This window comes from Herpailurus yagouaroundi, unplaced genomic scaffold, assembly GCF_014898765.1.
Source record: "Herpailurus yagouaroundi ecotype Mexico unplaced genomic scaffold, PumYag 139, whole genome shotgun sequence".
Classification (NCBI taxonomy): domain Eukaryota; kingdom Metazoa; phylum Chordata; class Mammalia; order Carnivora; family Felidae; genus Herpailurus; species Herpailurus yagouaroundi.
This window is the reverse complement of record NW_024412394.1, coordinates 2,987,863-3,011,957: the sequence shown is the minus strand read 5'-3', so window position 1 is coordinate 3,011,957 and position 24,095 is coordinate 2,987,863. Positions and strand designations below refer to the sequence as shown.

The following is a 24,095-nucleotide window of genomic DNA, read 5'->3' as shown; positions in this document are numbered from 1 at the left end:
TTTAGGTTCTCTGTAACAAAAGTAATAGGTAGAATGAACAGATGAGGAAATCAACCTAAGGTTAATGGGGTAATCAGAAGGAAAATAAAAAAACCAATATTCTATTCACCTCTAAGTGTTCTAGACAAAGCCAGAACATTAATGTCTGGAGGGTGGAAAACCTTCCTAAGACAGACAGGATGGACTAGAAGAAGACTTAGGCCTACTTTCTTCTCTTCTTGGTTGTCAAAATAGTCATTTTCACTGTCACACACACTAAAATTCTTAAGGTACTTTAGGTTTGTGGACACACGTGAAAATTCCAACGTTTCCTGGGAAAATATATTGTCAAGTTGGAGAAGAAAAGGCAAATAATGTAGTAAAATTTTTTTTCTTCTTCGGCATTTATTAGGACCTTGCTTTCAGTGTCTAAAGTGAAACTTTTTTTTTTTTTTTAATTTTTTTTTTTCAACGTTTTTATTTTATTTTTGGGACAGAGAGAGACAGAGCATGAACGGGGGAGGGGCAGAAAGAGAGGGAGACACAGAATCGGAAACAGGCTCCAGGCTCTGAGCCATCAGCCCAGAGCCTGACGCAGGGCTCGAACTCACGGACCGTGAGATCGTGACCTGGCTGAAGTCGGACGCTTAACCGACTGCGCCACCCAGGGGCCCCCTTTTTTTTTTTTTTAAAGAGAGAGAGAGAGCGAGCGAGCACGTGAGTTGGGGAGAAGGGAGAGGACGAGAGAGATAAAAATCTTAAACAGGTTCCATGCTCAGCACAGAGCCGACACAGGGGCTCGATCCCACAACGCTGGGATCATGATCTGAGCCAAAATCAAGAGTCAGATGCTCAACCAACTAAGCTACCCAGGCACCCCATGAAACTGCTTTAAAATGAGAGAGAATAGGGGCACCTGGCTGGCTCAGTCAGTGGAGCATGCCGCCCTTGATCTCGGGCTTGTGAGTTTCAGCCCATGCTGGGGGTAGAGATTATTTATTATTTTTTAATTAAAAAAAATAGTAAAATGAGAGAATATTTGAAACTAGTGACTGCAAGTGAGGGGTAGACATGACAGCAAGGGGTACATCAGAAATTTTTTACTGGCGTGTTTTAGCCCATAATCTGGGAGCTGTGAACATAGGTGTTCATTATGTTATTGTTTTTTTGGTATTTCACAAAATGTTTGAAAAAAAATCAAAAGAAATAAATAAAGTAGAATTAAGGAGCAAATTTAATACACTAAGGAAATTCATATGGAGTAAGGCAGCAGCTAATGGCAAGTAGATTATAACTCAACAGCCCCATTATCCTCTGGTTAATATCTTAAAGGTACCCCTTCTATTAAGATGAAAGAAGGAGGGGCACCTGGGTGGCTCAGTCAGTTAAGCATTCGACTTCAACTCAGGTCATGATCTCACCGTTTGTGGGTTCGAGCCCTGCACCAGGCTCTGTGCTGACAGTGTGGAGCCTGGAGCCTGCTTCAGATTCTGTGTCTCCCACTCTCTCTCTGCCCCTCCCCTGCTTACACTCTGTTTCTCTCTCTCAAAAATAAAAACACATTAAAAAAACTTTTTTAATGAAAGAAGGAAAAAAAAGTTTTACACATGAAGGAAATACATTTGATTACTTAGGAAAGGAAAATGACAGCAAACAAACACTGTGGTCTCCAGAAGAGGAAACAGTATTTGATGTGCAACAGGGCTCTGAAACTCATTTTCTCTCTTCCTTACGCTACAGACTATCAAGTATTGGTAGTACCATTTTCTAACTGGCCACTCTTCTCAAAACCAATGGCATTTGAAATAGGCTAGCACTATGCCTGAAGGGACATTCTGTACCCTCACTATCTTCTAATGTGAAGTTCACCAGCTGTGTCCACCTGATATACCTAGTTGACTGGACTTCTAAGGCAAGGCTTCATTCTTTAAATTTTTTTTTTTTTTTTTCCCAGCGTTTATTTATGTTTGGGACAGAGAGAGACAGAGCATGAACGGGGGAGGGGCAGAGAGAGAGGGAGACACAGAATCGGAAACAGGCTCCAGGCTCTGAGCCATCAGCCCAGAGCCCGACGCGGGGCTCGAACTCCCGGACCGCGAGATCGTGACCTGGCTGAAGTCGGACGCTTAACCGACTGCGCCACCCAGGCGCCCCAAGGCTTCATTCTTTAAAAAAATAATCCTGTTTTTGAGCTAGATGGAAAAAGTGTTCTACAAAGTCATAAATGAGAATAGCTTCAAACCTAACAATATATACTTAGTTTTAAGACAAAAATTAGTATTTCTTACACCTTTAGGGGAACTCCAAGGATTATTAACAACCAGTACTAAAAGCATCTCTCAAGGAGGAGACTAATCACAAAAAAATGAGAAAAAGGTAGAATACGAAGAAGACTTATAGAGATCTAAAACTGCATTGTCCAATGCAATACCAGTAATCACACGAGATTAACTAAATTTCAGTGTAATCTAAATAAAATCTAATAAGATTTGAAATTCAGATTTAAGACTCATAAAACTATGAATCCAAAGAAACTTCTCTGAAGTGATACTTCCTTGACATGATAAAGAGCATTTATGAAAAATACACAGTTAAAATCATAGTCACCGGAGAAAGGCTGAAAAACTTCCCTCTAAGATAAGAACAAAACAAGGATGCTCACTTCACCACTGCTATTCAACATTATACTGGAAGTTCTAGCCAGAGCAACTGGAAAGGAAGAATTAAAACCATCTCTATTTGCAGATGATAGGATCCTATAGATAGAAAAACCAAAGAATCTGCAAGAAACCTACTAGAGCTAATAAACAAATTGAGTAAAGACGCAGTGCACAAAGTCAACAAGAATCAGTTTTGTTTCTTCACACCAATAACAAACAACCTGAAAAAGAAATTAAGAAAGCAATTCCATTTACAATAGCATCTAAAAGAATAAAATACCTCGGAATAAATTTAGCCATGAAGGTGAAAGATTTGTCCAATGAAAATGATAAATTGTTGCTGAAAGACATTAAGAACTGAAAAATGGAAAGACATCTCGTGTTCATGGAAAGGAAGACTTAATATTGTTAAGATGTCAGTATTATCCAAAGTGATCTAAAAATTCAATGCAACTGCTATCAAAATTCCAACAGCCTTTCAGGGTACCTAGGTGGCTCAGTTAAGCATCCAACTCTGTTTTTTTATATTTTACTTATTTTTGAGAGAGAGAGACAGAGAGAGACAGAGACAGAGACAGGGAGCGAGCAGGGGAGGGGCAGAAAGAAGGAGACACAGAATCCGAAGCAGGCTCTAGGATCTGAGCTCCAAGCACACAGATATTCCTCCACAGAAGATATACAAATGGCCAGTAAACACAGGAAAAGATGTTCAACATTACTGGTCATTAGGGAAATACAAATTAAAATCACAAAGAGATCATGACTTAAGTCGAGGTCAGATGCTTAACCGATGCTACCCAGGCGCCTCATCCGACCTTGATTTTGGCTCAGGTCATATCACAGTTTGTAGGACTGATGGAGCCTGGTGCCTGGCTCTGTGCTGACAGCCTGGAGCCTGCTTGGGATTCTCTCTCTCCCTCTCTCAGTCCCTCCCCTGCTTGTGCATGTGCACACACTTTCTCTCAAAATAAATACATAAACGTTAAAAATACATATTAAAAAAAATTCCAACAGCCTTTCCTACAGAAATGGAAAAGCCCATCTTCAAATTCATATAGGATTACAAAAGAGCCTGAAAAGCAAAAAAAACAAAAAAACAAACAAAAACCCCCAGCCATTTAACAGTGAGAACAAAATTGAAGGACTCACACTTCCTGAATTCAAAACTTACTATTAAGCTATAGGAATCAAAACAGTGTGGTACTGTTACATAAGCATAGATATACAGACAAATGGATTAGAATTAGCCTTGGAGAGAAATGCCAAGCCTATTCAGTGGGGAAAGGATAGTCTCTTCAACAAATGGTTCTGGGACAACTGGGTTTCCATATGCAAAAGAATAAGTTGGACCTCAAACCTGACATCATATACAAAAATTTACTCAAAATGGATCAAAGACCTAGGTATGAGAGAAACACATACAACTCTTAGTAGAAAACATAGTAAATCTTCACAACCTTGAATTTGGTAATACATTCTTAGATATAACATGAGCAACAAAAGGAAAAAATAGATGAATTGGAACTTCATCAGAATCAAAACTTCAGTGCATCAAAGGACATTATCAAGAGGGGCGCCTTGGTGGCTCCAGTTTGTTGAGCGTCTGACTTTGGCTCAGGTCATGATCTCACAGCTTGTGGGTTCGAGCCCTGCATTGGGCTCTGTGCTGACAGCTCAGAGGCTGGAGCCTACTTTGGATTCTGTGTCTCCCTCTCTCCCCTCCCCGCCTCCCCTGCTCATGCTCTGTCTCTCTCTGTTTCTCAAAAATAAACATTAAAAAAAATTTTTTTTTAAAGAAGGACCTTATCAAGAAAGTGAACACACTACCCACAGAATGGGAGAAAATACTTGCAAATCACATATCTAATAAAGGTTTAATATCCAGAATATATAAAGAACTAAAAACTCAACAACAAAAAGACAACCCAATTAAAAGATGGGTGAAGAACTTGAACAGACATTCCTCCATAGGAGATATACAAATGGCCAATAAACACAGGAAAAGATGCTCAACATTATCAGTCATTAGGGAAATACAAATTAAAACCACAAAGAGATACCACTTCATACCTATGAGGATGGCTATAATTTAAAAAAAAAGAAGAGGGTGCCTGGGTGGCTCAGTCGGTTAAGCGTCCGTCTTCAGCTCAGGTCATGATCTCACAGTCCGTGAGTTCGGGCCCCGCGTCGGGCTCTGTGCTGACAGCTCAGAGCTTGGAGCCTGCTTCCGATTCTGTGTCTCCCTCTCTCTCTGCCCCTCCCCTGCTCATGCTCTGTCTCTCCCTGTCTCAAAAATAAATAAAAACATTAAAAAAAAAATTTTTTTTTTTAAAAAAGAAGAAAAGAATAAGTGTCGGTGAAGACACGGAGAAATGCTCCTACATCATTGGTGGGCATGTAAAATGGTACAGCTGCTGTGGAAAACAGTTTGATAGCTCGTCAAAAAAGTAAACGTAGAATTACCACAGGACCCAACAATTCCACTCCTAGATATATATACCCAAAAGAACTGAAAGCAGGGCCTCAAACAGAGAGCTATATGCCAATGTTCATTGCAGCACTATTCACAATTGCCAGAGGTGGAAATAACCCAAGTGTCAACGAAAAGATGAGTGCATACACATACAGGGGAATACACATAAAACGGAACGGAGTCCTGGTAACATGCTGCAACACAGATGAACCTTGAAAACATTATGGCTAAGGGAAATAATCAAGAAAAAGAACAAATATTGTGTGATTCCACTTATATGAAATATCTAGAATAAGCCAATTGAGGAAGTTGAAGAGAGGAAACCAGAGGCTGTGGGAAGGAAGAATGGGGGTTATTGTTCAACGGGTACAGTTTCCGTTGGGGTGATGAAGATGTTTTGGAAATAAGATAGTGGTGATGGCTGCACAACTTTGTAAGTATAGTTAGTGCCAGTGGATTGTGTATTTAAAAATGGTTAAGATGGTAAATTTTATGTTATGCGTTTTTTTACCACAATAAGAAAAAGGTAAAATGGCAAATTTTATGTTAATACCTTTTACCACAAAAATATTTTTAATTCAGTTTCTACGTTTCACTAGCCACATTGTAAGTGCTCAATAGCCACATGTCACTGGTGGCTACCAACCAGTGCACAGCCCAAACAGAAAACATTCACAACACCACAGACAATTCTATTAGATAGTTCTTATCTAGAAGCTAAAACCACCAGTTTTTTTGATGTTTATTTTTTTTGAGACAGAGAGAGAGAGAGATACTGTGAGTGGAGGAGGGGCAGAGAGAGAGGGAGACACAGAATCCAAAGCAGGCTCCAGGCTCTGAGCTGTCAGCACAGAGCCCGACACGGGGCTCGAACTCGTGAACCCCAAGATCATGACCTGAGCCAAGTTGGCCGCTTAACGGACTGAGCCACCTACGCACCCCTAAAACCACCAGTTCTAGATGAGAATAATATGATTAATATGTGAGGAAAACAGGGAGAAAACTGCACTCAACAGAAGAGCAGTTCTAGAGGCTGCCTCAGCATTCAGTTGCATTTAAAAAGCATAAATAAGCAGTGGCTGCACATCTTGCCGGGCAAAGAAAGAATGTGTGGGGCCAGCACATCCTCCAAAGGAAAAAGAAAAAGAAAAATTTAAGAAAAAGAAAAAGAAAAAAGAAAAGAAAAAGAAAAATCTGGGGAATAGGTAACAAATAAAACAACGTAAAGAAACTGTGACCTGAGTCATAAGTAATAGTTTTGGATCTATCTTCTCTGGGTCTTGGTTTCCTCACATGTATAAAAAACAGGGGGTTCAATTAGATGTTTTCTAATATCCTTCCAGGCCCCCAAGTGGATAAGTCTAAATTATTAACTTTCTCATCTCATCGGTACCTTTAAAAAAAAATGAGGGGGCGCCAGGGTGGCTCAGTCGGTTAAGCATCTGACTCTTGATTTCGACTCAGGTCGTGATCTCACAGCTCGTGGGATCGAGCCCTGTGTTGGGCTCTGCGCTGACAGCATGGAGCCTGCTTGGGATTCTCTCTCCCTCTGCCCCTCCCTCTCTTTCTCTCTCTCTCAAAATAAGTAAATAAACTTTAAAAAAAAAATGAGGAAAGACTGCCTAACTAATTTTTTTAGGATCAGCCCGAAAGGGTAAGAGTAAAATTCAACTGGGCTAAACTCTAGTTGTGCTCAACACCTGCTGCACATTGGCAACAACCGGGGACTTAAAACATACGTCAAAGCCTGTGCTTGGACGCCACGCCAACTTTAGTTGAGTCTGTGAGGTGGTGCCCTGGCACTTGGGAGTTTTTAAAAGCTCCCTGAAGTATTCTGATGAAAATGAGACTTAAGAACCACTATGCTAGAATGCACATAACGGTACACTTCAGGCAAGAAAAAGTCCTAGAAAACGTTTTCCTCTCTCCTTGTCCGGCCACCAAATCTACATCCACACAGCTGGCAACTGACAGGATGGGGGTGGTATGTATTGCAAATACAAATCCTCTGAATTTGACTTTTATGATCCAGTAGAATATCTGTCTGAAAAAGAGCCAAGTACAAAAGAAATGGTGTATTACTAAAATAGGAATTTTGAAATGAATTTCCATGTATTAAAAAAAAAAGCCCATGGTAAAAAGCCTAAATGCTAGGTTTTCTATCTAAAGCTCACAGAAGGAAAAGAAGTATGCACAAAAAGGGAAGACTTCTGGGGCGCCTGGGTGGCTTGGTCAGTTAAGCGTCCAACACTTGATTTCAGCTCAGATCAGGATCTCACAGTCATGAGATCGAGCCTCACGTCAGGCTCCGCACTGACAGCACGGAGCCTGCTTGGGATTCTCTCTCCCTCTGCTCCTACCCTGCTTGCACACATGTGCACACACTCTGTCTCTGTCTCTAAAATAAGAAAAAATAAAGGGAAGATGTCTTACAGGTTGAAAGTTAGCATTCTAAAAGAGTCAAGCCATCAGGGAGTAAGTAAGTCTGTGAGATAAAACCATAGGGCACAATTGCTTTAAAACCTTTCTACCAGTAGCCCGCCAAGGGGATCCATCCTTTACTACTTGTCACACAATTTAAATAAAACAAACAAACAAAAACTTTTAATGATTCACAGGCAGACAGTAAAGTGGGAAGGTAAAGGGAAAAAGTATTTCCCAAAAGTCAGTAATGAAGATGATGGCTAACATTTCCTGCCAGGCTCTAACTACTTTCCAGATACTGTCTCACTGAATTCTCACAACTGCCTTGTAAAGTACATACTATTAGCATTTTATGGTTAAGGAAATCGAGAGACAGAGGTTAGAAAACACACAGCGGGGAGTGTAAGAGGCAGGATCGAAACCCAGGAAGTCTGATTCCAGAGTATGTGTTCTCAAACAGTACACCCTACTGTCTCTCTCCACTACTCTGCATGTCAATGCAGGCACGCATGTCCAAAGCTGACTGCAGGTAAAAGGAGCTACAGATAATAAAGAAGAGGAAGGGGAGGGAGGAATAGAGAAATGCATCAGAGTAGTGTGCTTGGGAAGAGAGACATTAGTCTGCTGGATGGGGACTCTGAGCTGTGTACCTGAGGAAAAGGGGAATTAAAAATTTCCCTAATTCTCTTAGCTTGGACTATAATGTATATACCACATTTCTAAGATGCAGATATAAGGTGAGTGAAACAAACACTAGGTATTTAAACCAAGAATCCGGGACCGAGGAGCAGTAAGGTGAGTTCGGTACAGGGAGACAGAACTCTATCGATGCGGAAATAGTCAGGGAAATACACAACTTTGCCTGAGGGACAGAAACTTTTCAGTTCATTAGGAAAGCACATTTTTCTTCAGCAGAAGATAGATAGAACATGTGGAGAGATAGCATGAATATTCACAGTCACCACAAAAGTATATCCCAAACTGTAAGCAAGTAAACGGACATTCTGGTATAAATTCAATGAGTTTGCTTAGGTGAGGGTCTGTTAAAACAGTTTTTAGGTCTCTAAGCATGATAGAACACATTCATAGCATGACTGCAGCATTTTTTTTTTATTTTTATTTTTCAACGTTTATTTATTTTTGGGACAGAGAGAGACAGAGCATGAACGGGGGAGGGGCAGAGAGAGAGGGAGACACAGAATCGGAAACAGGCTCCACGCTCTGAGCCATCAGCCCAGAGCCTGACGCGGGGCTTGAACTCACGGACCGCGAGATCGTGACCTGGCTGAAGTCGGACGCTTAACCGACTGCGCCACCCAGGCGCCCCCTGCAGCATTTTTAAAGCCCAGCCAAACCCACTATAGGCTAGTCAGATGAATTTTACAAAAATCTTCAAACCTAATTCTAGACACATATTTCAACATTCCTTCTCACTTGAACATCTTCCCCAAGTGAAAGTAATGGGACTTCTAGCAAACCACATTTGGATGATGCTACTTCTAAAGCATGAAATGGGCATACAGCAGAAGGGAAAGGGCCTAAAATAAAAGGGCCGTGGTAAACCATGGGCTAGATGGTAAATCTGGCAGTAAATTAAGGTTTGGCTACAATCTAGATAAAAACAAAATTGTGCTGGAAAAAAAAAAAATTGTGCCATCACATGGCAGGATGACCTTATCATGTCTTCCTTTTATTATTTGTTGTTAAACAAGTATAAAGAGAGTCAGCAGGTGCATCATTATAGGGATGAAATATAATCTTTTTAACATGTAAATCAAACATAAAAGCTAAAGACACCCCTGATTTATAAATGGGTGCCTTGCTCTCATTAAGTGTTTGCACAAGTAGACTAAACCAGTCATTGAGATCTGGAGCCTCTCAGGAATATGCTCAGGTTGCAGAACTGCTGTGGGAAGATTAATGTAATAAAGAACTCACTGCAAAAGATAACAGGTGAAAGATATAAAGAGTTCCCCAGCTTGTGAGGAATTTTTCCAACTCACAAGTAAAATTGAAGGCACTTTGTTGGCAAAGCAAGACACTTAGCCAGAGGGCAGATCTCATAACGCATGTCTCAACTATATAAGCAAGTAACTGAGAGCTTCCCTAGAGATAGGTAAAAATGATATACTTCCATGGACACTGGAATACAGATAAGAAACAAGAATCCAAAACTTTTTAAAGGATACGGTCTGTACCAGGAAACAACGTTCTTCCAGTCAACAGCTCGGCCATTATGCATCCCACTGACCAAATATCAACTGGCAAAATTAAAGAGAAAAGGGCATACAATGTCACTGTTATCATACCTGACCACAAATGGAACTATAACTAGAAGTGAAATACTCAAATTAATATTTAAGACATTTGAGGTCCACGATTCATGCTCATCTTTATGGAAGTTAGCTTATTAAGACCTTCACCCCACTAAAGGGCTTCATAGGTAGGATGTCAAAACATAATTAAGGCAAAGAGAAATAAGCTGTTCACAAAGGGGTAGAGACTCTTATTGGTGGAAATGGTGGATTCTCCCAAGTCATGTTGAGAGGTTACAATTATGAACCTATTGTCTTCAGATAGAAGTACTCACAGAATACGCTGGAAATCTAAATAAATAAAAACTCAACTGCTAAATCATAAAGTTTGAAAGCTGTGTACAACACCACCCCCCTTCTCTATCTGAGCAACTGAAATATTTTCTGTCGACTTTAAAAGGATTACTGATGGAAAAAAAAGATGCTTCCTCCCATTCCCACTACCTCCGCTTCTGAGAATCCCAAATACGCTCAACATGCTGACCAAGAAGGTGCTAAATAACCAATAAAAGCAATACCTGTCTGGTTGTAATGCATCCAGTTCAGCATGATCTCAGGAGCCCTGTACCACCTAGTGGCCACATAGCCTGTCATTTCATCATCTGTATGTCGAGCCAGTCCAAAATCTAAGATCTAAGGGAGAGAAGAGAAATCAGGCACTGGAACAGTCAGGATCCTAAGTCTCATAAGGCAAGAGGGAAAAAACTCTACTGCCTCAGAAACGGGAAGAACAATACAGCACTTTCATAAACATACTTCCAAGTCTATGTTTGGAATGCATGATAAACACAGCAATTTAAAAAATGAAATTACAAAAAGCAAAACAAAAATGTTACTCCAGGCATTTACCCAAGAGCAATGAAAACACACAGCCACACAAGGGCTTGCATATGAATATTCATAGCAGCTTTACACAGCCCCAAACTGGAATTGAAGCAAAGGTCTATCAACAGGTAGATGGATAGACAAATCGTGGCATATTCACAAAATGAATATTGTGTTCAATATTTTGTGAATATTGAATTCACAAAAATTCAGCAACAAAAAGGAATGAACTACTGATATGACACAGATCTCAAAAATATTATACTAAGCAAAAATCAGATACACACACACAAATACTGTATGATTCCATTCATGTGAAATTCCAGAAAAAAATAAATCTGTTCTATGGTGTCAGCAATTAGATCAGTGGTCCAGGATTAGGGGTAGAGGAGTAGGGAGTGGCTCGGAAGGAGCATAAGTCAACTTCTGGAAGTGAAAAAGTGTTCTTTATTTTAATTGTGTTGGTGGTTACATGGATACATAAATTTATCAAGTGTGCACTTAAAATGATTCTTTTTATTACATTTAATTATGTTTAAAAGATTGATTAAAAATGAGAAAAAATATTCTAAAGCTGCTTGCTCTCTATATATTTATATTTATCCCCTATTTGAATTATTTTGAATGAGTGGCTTTTGCCATTCTTATCTTAGGAAACTAATCTAGTAATTATCTCTTCAGGATTGCTTACTTAATATTCAGACTATGATTTTCCTTTATTATAACTAACAAATTAAATTTCTAATGTAACTTTATTTTAGAATGAAAATACAACACCTGATGCCACCTTCAATATCCTTTAAACTAAGACTTATTAAGTCTGTGATTCAAACTCTGATATTTCTAAGGAAAATATGAATTTTCAGACAAAAAGTCATGATTTTATAAACCCATTTACTACATAAGTCTGCCTGGTTAGTCAAACATGTAATTACAAGTGGAAACAAACAATTCCCACTGTTTCTTCATCTTACCTTCAGCTCACAGTCTTCATTCACAGCTAGATTACTAGGTTTCAGGTCCTAGGAAGCAAGTCCAGAGAGGCCATGATCAACTCTATGATTCATGCTAGGTTTTCTCCCCACAGGTAATGATGAAGATCCAAACATAAAAGTAAGACTTTATTCAGCTATAAATGATCTCCATCTATAGTCAGTCACTACCTAGTCCTAATTAGCCTTATATAGTAAAAACCACACACATTTCTTTAATCAGTTTAAACTTAGAGTAAAGTTATAATCAATAGTTCAATGGCTAAATTAAGCTTAGACTAGGATCTTGGCCACATGCCGGTCCTCTCCACTTCAGCGCTCCCTCCCCAAATAATGCCATCAAAATCATAATACATTACCCTGTGAATTATGTCAGCTGAATGTATATACTGTGAAAGAGAAAAAAGTCAGTTAAATCAAAAAGTTATCTCCAACCTCTTATGGCCATATGACATAGTTAAAGTATATTTTCATGAATCAGTAAGAACTACTAGTATTAAAAAGTAGCATTAGAAATGAGAACAAGTAATTATTAGTAATCTGAACATTTATCATAACTATGATTTCTATACTATCAACTCTATTCATAGAGTTGAAGTATAAGTGAAACAGCTTTCAACCTATTTTCTCGCTAGTGCTCTGGAGCTCACTACGGACTCAAAGCTGCTAAATGTCAATGTCAAAGGTGCTTTAATTTTAAAACATTACTTATCTGCCCTTCCCACAAACAAATTAGCATCCTAGAGGAGGTTTTTAAAGTTTCAACATGACTCTGACCAGACATTAGATTAGATCAAGAGATTATGACTACTCTTTAGAAGGAAGAATGAAGAGTCCTGAGCTCTCAGACATACATACTGAAATATCTATTATGGGTGGAATGATATGATGTCTGGACTTGTCTTAAAAGAATCCAGGGCTTGGGGAATACAACAGAAACAAGATTGGCCATATGTTGGTAGCTGTGGTCATTGAGTAAACGCAGGGGTTCATTACAGTATAATTGTACTTGTGATTTTATGTTTGAAATTTTCCATAAGAAAGGGTTTTTTTTTTTTCCTTCTTCTTCTTCTTTCTCTTAAGCCTTGAGATGGAGAAAGGGAGACTATACCTTGAGACCGCGGAGAATCTGGTAGATAAGGAACTGAACATGGTCATCCGTAAGCTTTTGACATTTCACAATGTTGTTCAGATCTGCTCCCATGAGATGGGTCACCAGATACCTAGAAATTAATGGAGAGTTACACAATAATCCAGAACCCCTGTGAAAGCTCTTAATTTCATAAGACTTCTAGAGGTATTTAAGAAAAGGCAATTGCCTAAAAGGCAATCTACTGAATAGAAGATATCTGCAAATGATATATCTGATAAAGGGTTAGTATCTAAAACATATAAAGCACTGATACAACTGAACACACCAAAAGCAAATAATCCAATTAAAAAATGGGCAGAAGATATGAACAGACATTTCCCCAAAGAAGACATACAGATGGCCAATAGACACAGGAAAAGACGCTCAACATCACTCATTATCAGGGAAATGAAAATCAAAATCACAATGAGATACCACCTATGACTGTCAGAATGGCTGGAATAAAAAATTCAAGAAACAGGTGCTGGTGAGGATGTAGAGAAAAAGGAACCCTCATGCACTACTGGTAGGAATGCAAACTGGTGCAGCTGCTGTGGAAAACAGTATGGAGCTTCCTCAAAAAATTAAAAATAGAACTATCATATGTCCAGTAATCACACTATTAGGTATTTACCCTCAAAATACAAAAACACTAATTCAAAGGGATACATGCACCCCTTTGTTTATAGCAGCATTATTTACAACAGCCAAGGTATGGAAGCAGCCCAAGTGTCCATCAACTGATGAATACAGATGTGGTATATATATACACAGTGTAATATTTCATATACTATATGTGGTATATACATAGTGCAACGACATAGATAGAGCTAGAAAGTATAATGCTAAGCAAAATAAGTCGGTCTAAGAAAGACAAATACCATATAGTTTCACTCATATGTGGAACTTAAGAAAACAAATGAATAAAGGAAAAAGAGAGAGAGAGAGAGAGAGAGAGAGAGAGACAAACCAAGAAACAGACTCTTAACTACAGAGAACAAACTGATGGTTACCAGAGGGGAGGTGGGTAGGGGCATTGATGAAATAGGTGATAGGGATAAAAGAGTACAGTTATCATGATGCACAAAAGAGGAGAGGAGAGGAGAGGAGAGGAGAGGAGAGGAGAGGAGAGGAGAGGAGAGGAGAGGAGAGGAGAGGAGAGGAGAGAAGGAAGGGAAGGGAAGGCAAGGCAGTAAGTATGACAGTGACAGCTAACAACTTAGTAAATACATGGGGGGGCTCATTACCCCTATTCTAACTTTACCACCTTCCATCTAGTTTTCTAAAAATTTCTATAATCCTTCTTACTAGATGTATCTTTTCCTAGGTTCTCTGAAGAAAGAGACAAGAAAAAAGCAAAGATGAAGATCAGAATGATGTATGTGTCAATATCAGTTTTAAAAAAAAAATGTTGCATGAGAAATACACAGTGCAACTAAATACATGGCCATGATAAAGTATCTTGATTTTTAAATCTATCATTGTTATTTTCACCTCATTATAAACCAAGTTGTAGGCACTAAAATAGGAATATTTTTAAATTTTCAAATTATAATTCTTTTTCAGGATTCACTGGTAAAAGGATATTGTTCACTGACAATATTCCTGCATTTACTTTAAAGGAGGGAGGAATATTATCTATAAAGCAAAATGGGGCATTCCAGAACCTCTCCTCACAGGTGTGGTCCTGGTTATTAACCTTACGTGGAAAGATTAGGGAAACGATTACATTCAAGTCCAACAGGTTCACCACAAATATTCTAGATGCAATGCCTTACCCACTCATTACTGTATTACACAGCTATGGGAACATAAAAACCAGATCAGTAGTAAAAAGGCTGAATTTTTAAAAATCAAATTAGGTTTTATCTACTGTGTAAGAATCACTACTTGTTCCTGAGGCTGAATAATAATGTATACCAGTTGAGCTATTACAAATGCTTTCATTTCATTTCTATTTTTATATTTTATAAATTTAGAGGAAAAGACACTAGGCCAGTAAATTTAAATCTATTAATGCGTTATATAAATATGTGCATGATCTCTCTTCATACACACACACACCCCACCCCACATCACACCACACCACACATTATATTGTTACTTTCTCTCCTTAAAGAGGAACTGAATTTTTCTCCTGTTTCGTAATTTCCCTTTTGGGCGGATATGGTCAGTTCCCAATTTCACAAAGATCAAAAGAACTTAGCCTAGATATAAAAGTAAGACTTTAGCATTTCATATTTTTAAAGGTTGCACAATTACACGTCCTTGAGGAAAGGGCAGACTCTAAATGTAATTTAAAGAGTGAATTGGACTTTTTGAAAGGCTTCATTAAACGTAGTTCTCTTTTAAGAGATGTTCCAAGCTCAACATAACAACCAAATGTAGTCAGTGCTTGCTCTGTGTCAAGCGCTGTGTATCATGCCTGTGTCTCATGTATTCTTCCCGACAACTCTATAAGGTAAGTCTCATTAGCCTTGCCATTTCACTGATAAGGAAACAGAACAAGGATATGTAACTTGCTCAAGGTTAAAACAGTGATAATATCAAGGGTTGAATCAAAAACTGTTTGCTCTCAGGACCATGGTCTTTTTTTTTTTTTTTTAACTTTTTTTTTAATGTTTATTTTTGAGAGAGAGAGAGAGCTAGCATAAGCAGGGGAGGGGCAGAGAGAGAGGGAGACACGGAATCCGAAGCAGGCCCCAGGCTCTGGGCTGTCAGCACAGAGCCCGATGAGGGGCTTAAACCCACGAACCGTAAGATCATGACGTGAGCTGAAGTCAGATGCTTAACCAACTAAGCCACCCAGGCGCCCAGGACCATGGTCTTAATCACAGCACATACTGCTTCCAAATTCTTCCATTTGACCTCAAATGTAAGTCAAAAGAATGATCTTCTTTAAAAAAAAAAAAAGTTTTCTAAGTGTCACAATAATCAGGGAAGCAGTATCTCTAGATAATTTCCATAATAATTCTCAATTAAGTAATTTGACAGTAAGTATCAAAGTAAGTAACTTTGTAAGTTACTTTGTAAGTAACTTTGTAAGTTACAAAGTAAGATACTTACTATCAAAGTTAATCTTTACTGAAAGAAGAAAGTTGGCAAAAGCCTAGCAATATTCCATCTTAATCACAGTCACTGTATTTTTTTAGCCCCAACTAACACATAATCTGACAAATATGAGAATGTTATTAATAACTGGTTAATATTTTGAAATCAGGACTTCTCCCAGAAGATCAAGTATAATGGTTGCCATATGCATAATATCAATTATGACAAAATGTAAGGCTCAGGTTGAGGAAGAGAGAATCCAATTTCTATTTTATAAGTGTTTTGCAAAGAATTACATTTTATGACTTTGGATAGAACAAGGATTATTCTCTCGATTTTAAAAAATAATTTTAAGGAGAAAAGGTAAACAAAGAGAACATTGTTCTACATGATTCCACTTAGAATCTCCCTTGAAATAAAACCTAAAAATCTTAACTCTCTAATATGCCTGTTCTAGTTCACAAAGATGTTAAGCAGTATTATATCAAAACAACCATAGTAATTTCAAATATAACTATTGCGTTTAAATGGTTACCAGTGACTTAAGAAATCCTATACAGCCAGGGGTGCCTGGATGGCTCAGCTGGTTAAGTGTCCGACTTCGGCTCAGGCTATGATCTCATGGTTCGTGAGTTCAAGCCCCGCGTCTGAGCTGACAGCTCAGAGCCTGGAGCCTGCTCGAGATTCTGTGTCTCCCTCTCTCTCTGACCCTCCCCTGCTCACACTCTGTCTGTCTCTCTCTCTCAAAAATAAACAAACATTAAGAAAAAAAAAATTTTAAGAAATCCTATATAGCCAGAAGACCACTGAGTGCACAGCCTGAGAGACAAAGAGCATGCTTTTAATTAGAATATTCCACCACTGTCCCCATCAGAGACCACATCTATTTTATCAGTAAAATTTCCAGGCAGAGGGTGAGACTGTCAAAACATTAAATTAATGAGTCTATATAGTAATAACTATCATGCATTGCTGCCAGGCTACAATTAAATAAACTAAAAAGCATTCATGGCAGAAGTGTCTTGCAGGGAGTAACCTAATCACTGTATGTTGTTTCCACGAATCCCAAAGACTAATTCACAACAACCAGTTGTCAAATTCCAGCTCATCATATACTGAAAGGTTTCAAAAATAAACCTTCCAACAGTGGACAAAAGCAAGCATCATGCAAAGTTACTCAATGTTTATGGAAGAGGTATGAACTTTTAAAACGGTGAACAAGGGAGAAGAAAATGTAGATGAACACATTTTGAATAAATCTATTCCAAAAGGAGCATTCATGGATAACCACATTTCTACAGCATTTGTCTCTGGAAAGCAAATTTAGTTACATTTTGGTAAAGACATGACTAGTATTGTCAGTGTTCATAATACCTCAAATAAATTAACAGAGGTTTGACTTGAGAAAGCTGGAATGCTATCTAGTTGTCATCTTTTTTTTCTCTCTGTTTATTTTTAAGCTAGAAAGGAAAATCAAATGTAGAACGATTCTGATGGACTTTTCAAAGAAATTAACTACCACAGATTTGGGGCCCAAGCCTCATCTGGATTCCAAAATACATGGTTTCCTCAACCCTAATTGGACAAAGAAATAAGTTGAAAGTTTTTTTTTTCCATAAAAGGAATATTTGACAAAATTAAAGACATTTATTTAGGGTAAGAGAGATATTTTTCTCAAATAACAAGATGAGTTATAGATACCCTATTTCAAGAATTTATAACTCACCCAGTCACAAAGAATGAGGACCATATAACCATCTCTCTCTTTAAATGAGAACCTAGGGCACAAGTGGTATGGAGTGGTAAAAATTATGATAAATCTTAAATTCAAATGACAAGTTCCTTTTGGCTACAGAGTGAGACAGGGATACCACACAGCCTTAGACTGTGCAATCTGTAAAGACACTGATAAAGTGACTACTTCATAGACGAAGATGGACAATGTGCTCTTGAACTTACAAGGACCCCCCCCCCCCGCATGTGACAGGGAGAGGAAAGAACATATTTTAGCATCATAGGCAGTTGCCTTTACACCTAAAGAAAGGCTATCAAGATGAATGTTTGAGCAGTTCTCCATAATGGTATACATTTCAGCTCTGTGTCCTCAACACCCTCTATCTCCAGCTCAAAAAGCCCCCTGCTCAACAGTGGTTAACCGTATCCAGAAGGCTCTGGAAGAGGTCTGCTGGGCAGCAGGGTTGCTGCTGTTGATAAGAGGCCCCGCGTTGGCCTGGAGACCAGGAGCCGAAATAATGACCAGAAACAAAGATCCACTGGTGTGTCAGCCAAGCAGGATGCTCGACCAGTCAGCTTCCTCCCTCCCTGCTGAACGGTTCTGAGGGCTCCCTATCGCAGCCGCAGGCCACTAGAGCAGACAGATAATGTAGGCCAGAATGACCAGGCCTAGGATGGCAAAGAACATTAGGATGAAAATACCCAGCATGATGGAGCCCTTGGCCAAGGAGGCCTTTGGATTCTGGGCAAATTGAGCTGTGAGCATAGAGGCTGCAGCCAGTGGAGAGCCATGGGTCCCTCTCTTCCCTTCCTAGTGCTCCCATCTTTAAAAATGAATTAAGTAATTAACAGAAACACATGGGGGGAGGGGAAGGAAAAAAAAAGAAAAAAAAAAGAGGTTAGAGTGGGAGAGAGAGCCAAAGCATAAGAGACTCTTAAAAACTGAGGACAGGGGCGCCTGGGTGGCGCAGTCGGTTAAGCGTCCGACTTCAGCCAGGTCACGATCTCGCGGTCCGTGAGTTCGAGCCCCGCGTCGGGCTCTGGGCTGATGGCTCAGAGCCTGGAGCCTGTTTCCGATTCTGTGTCTCCCTCTCTCTCTGCCCCTCCCCCGTTCATGCTCTGTCTCTCTCTGTCCCAAAAATAAATAAACGTTGAAAAAATAAAATAAAATAAAATAAAATAAAATAAGATAAAAAAAAACTGAGAACAAACTGAGGGTTGATGGGGGTGGGGGGGAGGGTAGGTGATGGGTATTGAAGAGGGCATCTTTTGGGATGAGCACTGGGTGTTGTATGGAAACTAATTTGACAATAAATTTCATATAATAAAAAATTTTAAAAATGCACTTAAAAAAATGAATTAAGTAAATCAGACTTTATTAGTCTAAAGGCTGAAAAGACAATTTCATGGCCTGATTCAAATCTTGTTCTTCACTTTCCTTGGAAGACGGTCTCCCTTAAATTAAATCAAACATAAAGAGCACAAATCACCATCTCTCAAAGTGATCACAAGTAAAAGTTACTGTACCAGCAAAAAGGCAGAACTCTACATTAAGAGGTTTTCAGTACTCTCAACAGTGCCCCATTTTAGAACTTCACTTATTAAGCACTTCTTGGATAACACCCAATTGTCAAGACTCCTCCCCTACCACCTTTCTTTTTAAAGCATGATACAATCAGAAAAAATCTTCATAGAAAAAAAAAATCTCTCATATCTATAGATTGGCATGTCTACTACTGTTAGTCCTATTTGATAAAGCAATCATCACAAGGCAAAAAAATATTTCCATATTTAAACAAAGTATTTAAAATAATCACAGAGATTGACAATTTGTAACCACAAGCCTCTGAAATACATCCAGTGATCCTTGGGACTCATTACAATCTATTTGCAACACAGCAGCGGAGTAATTTTTTAAAAATAAAAATCAGATCATATCACTTCTCTCCTTTTCATTTAGAATAAAGATAAAAACCCCCTCAATGGCCGAATAAAACCTTACATAATCCAGCACCCTGTTCCCAAATATCTCTCTGACCTCATCATCTACTTCTCTCCCCTGTTCCATTCAGCTCCACACTGGCCTCCTTACTCCAGGCACAGAGACCCCTTGCTGAAATTCCAATTCAGCATGGAGTCCTCTATCTCAGGACCTTTGCACTGGCTATTCTTTCTGCTTAGAATGCTCTCCTGCCTGGAATGCTCTTCCCCCAGAATATCCGTGAGTCTAATTCCTCTACTCCTTCAAATGTTTGCTCCAAAATTCACCTTCGCAATGAGAAGGTCATTGGCCACTGCATCTCACACCCTGCCCTCACACTCCTAAATTCCCCTATGTTACCTTTTCTTTTTGTCCACAGCATTATTGCCTGCTAATACACTAAATTATTTTTATGCTCATGGTTTATTGTTATCTATCTGTACAATGCTCAAGGAGGACAAAATTATTTTTGTTCCCTGTAGTATCTATAGAAACTAGAACAGTATCTGGTAGATAGTAGGCACTAAATTACTACTGAACAGAATCTAATGACTCAGGACAATGCATATAGAATTACTAGTAGGACCAAGCAAGATACATCTCATTAAAATACTCATGCCAAAGATCTTATCTGGTAAGCAGACCAGATGGTTTTAATGTAAGGAGTAAAGGTACCATTTAGCAGCCATGTAGACAGCTTAGCCAGCTTATTTCACAACAAACTATTCTCCTCATTTAAAGCAAAGATTACTGAGAGGTGACTTCTAAATTATCTGCATCAATCAACCTGGACTCAATATTTTACTATATGGTCTACATTACAGGATAAAAACAAAAAGCTAGTCAAAAGAGAATATACTGAGCATACTACCAGAAAATTAGATCATCAACCAGTTGTAAACAAGACAGCACAAGGTTATTTCTTCAATCACTCCACCAACAAATATTAATTGTTGAGCACTGGGGATGCAATGATGAAAAAGAGAGTTACAGAATTTAGATGAGAGGAAGGCATTTATGAATATAAACTCCTAAGAAAGCATGATTAGAGCTATAAAATATCAAGGTGCTAGAGAACACACAAAAGAGGGCCCCAACCCAGACTTAGGAAGGAGTTAATTAAAGGGAAAGATTTATTTTTTATTTTATTTTTTATTAAAAAAAAATTTTTTTTTTAATTTATTTTTGAGACAGAGCATGGGCAGGGGAGGGGCAGAAAGAGAGGGAGACACAGAATCTGAAGCAGGCTCCAGGCTCTGAGCTGTCAGCACAGAGCCCGACGCGGGGCTCGAACTCACGGACTGTGAGATCATGACCTGAGCTGAGGTCGGACGCTTAACCCATTGAGCCACCCAGGCACCCCAGGAAAGATTTATTGAAGGACCCAAACTCTAAGCCAGACCCTGAAGCTTCTTTACCTTTTTAAATTAGCTCATCTGAGAAAAGGGGGACATCTTATTGACCATATCAGACAAAAACTCAATGGTATTAAATGTAAGTCACTGAAGACAGCTACAAGGAGTTTCACCAAGTCTCTACCCTTGGCAGGTCGGCAGCAGACCTGCGAAGGAAGTAAGTTGCAAATATACCGTTGATACAGTTAACTCCTTCATCTTTCTCCCAGACGGCTTCTCTTCCTGCATTACCTATCTTAGGCTCTCAGCCTATTTTCAAAGAATGAAAGTATTTCTGTAAGCCCAAACAATGAGGCTGGGTATTTCTTTCACAGTGATGGAGGAAAGCATTACTTCCAAGCAGATAGTGCTTATTTGCTAAATTAGGAAAACAACTCTTCTCTGCGACAAAAGCCAATCAATCATAATTTACTTACACAGTTTTTATCCAAATACAAAACAAAAATCAATGCTTATCTATCAACTCCTTTAACATTCTCCATTCAATCAAATCTCTTTTTCTGTACACTTGACACGTTTTCTTCATTTCTTTGACTGTCTGGAATAAATTTCAACCTCTAAGCCCCATCTACATTTACCTGTTTCTTCAGACCCAATTATTACTTTGTTTAGAGGCTTTCCTCTACTGAGCTTCTCCTGTGTCTTGACACCCTGTATGTTGCTTCAACATTAGAAATTTGACTTGGTCCTTTAGTTATTTTAGGTAAACATTTATGTTTTGTCTCATTACAAACAGGCACCACATACAACTGGAAGGCCTTCAGTTGTGACATCTTACACAGAACCAATCATAGTATCTACCCAGTAAGAAAGGCTGGCAGACTTTCAAATAATAATCATAGCCCTGGATCAAGAAAAATGTCATTAGAAATACATTTAGAAAAAAAAAAAAAAAGAAATACATTTAGAGCCAAAAGACCTGAGTTGTATGCAATTTCATATGTAGTATTACAGAATTCAGTTCTTCTCTCGACCACAGTTTCCTCATCTGAAACCTCTAAGTGCTAAAGATTCGACTATCTCTCTGCCCTTCCCCCACTCGTGCCCTGTCTCTCTGTCTCAAAAATAAACAAAACATAAAAAAAAAAAAAACAACTTTAAAGATTCAACAAGGAAGAAAACAAACTCCCTACTCTACTAGACCGTGCAAGCCAGAGGGAGAAGAGACACAATCACAAATGTAGGATGGCACCATCTGCTAAGAACAACGTGGAGTAAGGTGTAGACACGGACGGTGGTAGGCTGAAGCTATGCTAGTGAGGGGAAAAAGAGCTTCTGGTGAAGAGACCTTTGAGTGGGTCCTGAAAGAAACGAAGGAGCCAGTCATGTGGATATGTGGGGAGGGTGTTCAGGCCAACATTAGAAACCAGGATAAAGGTCCCACTGGGAATGTGGATGTCCATATTCAAGCAAGAACACAGAGGCCAGAGTGGATGGATGCAGAGAGTGGGTGGGAAGAATATTAGATGTGGTCAGGGAGTGCACAGGAACAAATCATGTAGGATCTTCCAGAACCTACCACACTGCCTATGGTTTATTAAAAATTTTCTTCTCTCCTATGAGGAGTCTCAACTCGATCATCAGAGATCATGCTTATCTTTATTTACTGTTACATTCCTCAGAAACTAGTACCGTGCCTAGCATAGGTGTTCAAATACTGAATGAAATCAGATTAAATGTAATCCAGAAACTCTCTTTACCAATGCAGTATGCTCAGCAGCTTTTATTTACAATGAGACGTAAAAAAGCTACACTTGTTAGGGGTCCCTGGGTGGCTCAGTCGGTTAAGCATCAGACTTCAGCTCAGGTCATGATTTCACGGTCCATGACTTTAACCCAAGTTGGGTTCTGTGCTGACAGCTCAGAGCCTGGAGCCTGCTTCAGATTCTGTATCTCCCTCTCTCTCTGCCCCTCCCGTGTTCATGCTCTGTCTCTGTCTCAAAAACAAACGTTAAAAAAATTTTTTAAAAGAAAAAAGCTACACTTGTTAGATGAATAGTCATTTTTATCAAGTTTAACTCTACACAAGGTGATAATTTGCACACTGGTTTTCACTGAAACAATGGTTGCTGGCTGACCCTGTTGTAAGGTCTTCTGCTAGATCACAGCAGATTCTAAAACCCCACTTCTATTTCCTCTTCAAGAACTAAGCAGAGATAAGGAACACAGGTATAAGAAACCTGCAATGTGAAGGTGTAAAAAACAAAAAATGCAAAAAGCAGTAGAAAATTCCACTTACCATGACAATTCAGCTTTCCTGAAATTTGAGGAAATAGTTCCCACTAAGAGTCCAAAGACTCTTCATTGCCTATAAGCTTGATTAGAGAACTGACATCCCCAAGAAAAGGCAATATTGTTGCACAAAGTTGCAGCTTTCTCTAGCGGTTAGGTTCAATGGCCAGTGCCATTTAAAATTTCTGGATTTCTGGGGTGCCTGTGTGGCTTAGTTGGTTAAGAGACTGACTCTTGACTTCAGCTCAGGTCATGATCTCACGGTTGTGAGACTGAGCCCCGCACAGGGCTCCACGCTGAGGGTGGAGCCTGCTTGGGATTCTCTCCCTCTCTCCTTGTGCCTGTCTCCCTCACTCATGTGCTCTCTCTCTCAAAATAAGTAAATAAACACTTTAAAAAATAATTTCTTTGGATTTCTATTGGGAACTAAATATTTGAAGCATGCATATGCATATATATGCCACCTCCCAGCAAACATTACCATCAAGAAGCCAAGAGAAATGTCCAAATGATTTTCAGTCACCAAACTACAAAATTTTGCCATCTGTATAACCACATCATATGGCAGTCAAGAACAGCTTCATATATTCATCTTTTTTTTTTTTAATTTTTTTTTCAACGTTTATTTATTTTTGGGACAGAGAGAGACAGAGCATGAACGGGGGAGGGGCAGAGAGAGAGGGAGACACAGAATCGGAAACAGGCTCCAGGCTCCGAGCCATCAGCCCAGAGCCTGACGCGGGCTCGAACCCACGGACCGCGAGATCGTGACCTGGCTGAAGTCGGACGCTTAACCGACTGCACCACCCAGGCGCCCCCATATATTCATCTTTTAACTCCACATTTTCCAAACAATCTCTCTCTCTGTTAGATTCACATTGT

The 24,095-nt window shown here is 39.2% G+C and overlaps 1 protein-coding gene across 6 annotated transcripts in view; it reads right to left on the bottom strand.

Moving 5' to 3' along the window:
* Positions 1-24,095, bottom strand: part of MAPK14 (mitogen-activated protein kinase 14) — a 76,928-nt gene that overhangs the window by 17,132 nt on the left and 35,701 nt on the right. For all 6 annotated transcript variants that reach the window (XR_005789692.1, XM_040473322.1, XM_040473320.1 and 3 more), the window contains exons 4-8: positions 12,780-12,891; positions 12,028-12,057; positions 11,651-11,698; positions 10,370-10,484; positions 9,726-9,797 (exon numbers count right to left, since the gene is read on the bottom strand). Coding sequence is in view for 5 of the 6 variants with exons in the window: in XM_040473322.1 (XP_040329256.1) it covers positions 9,726-9,797; positions 10,370-10,484; positions 11,651-11,698; positions 12,028-12,057; positions 12,780-12,891 (377 nt within the window). In the remaining variant the exon portion in view is untranslated. The remainder of the gene's footprint in view (positions 1-9,725; positions 9,798-10,369; positions 10,485-11,650; positions 11,699-12,027; positions 12,058-12,779; positions 12,892-24,095) is intronic.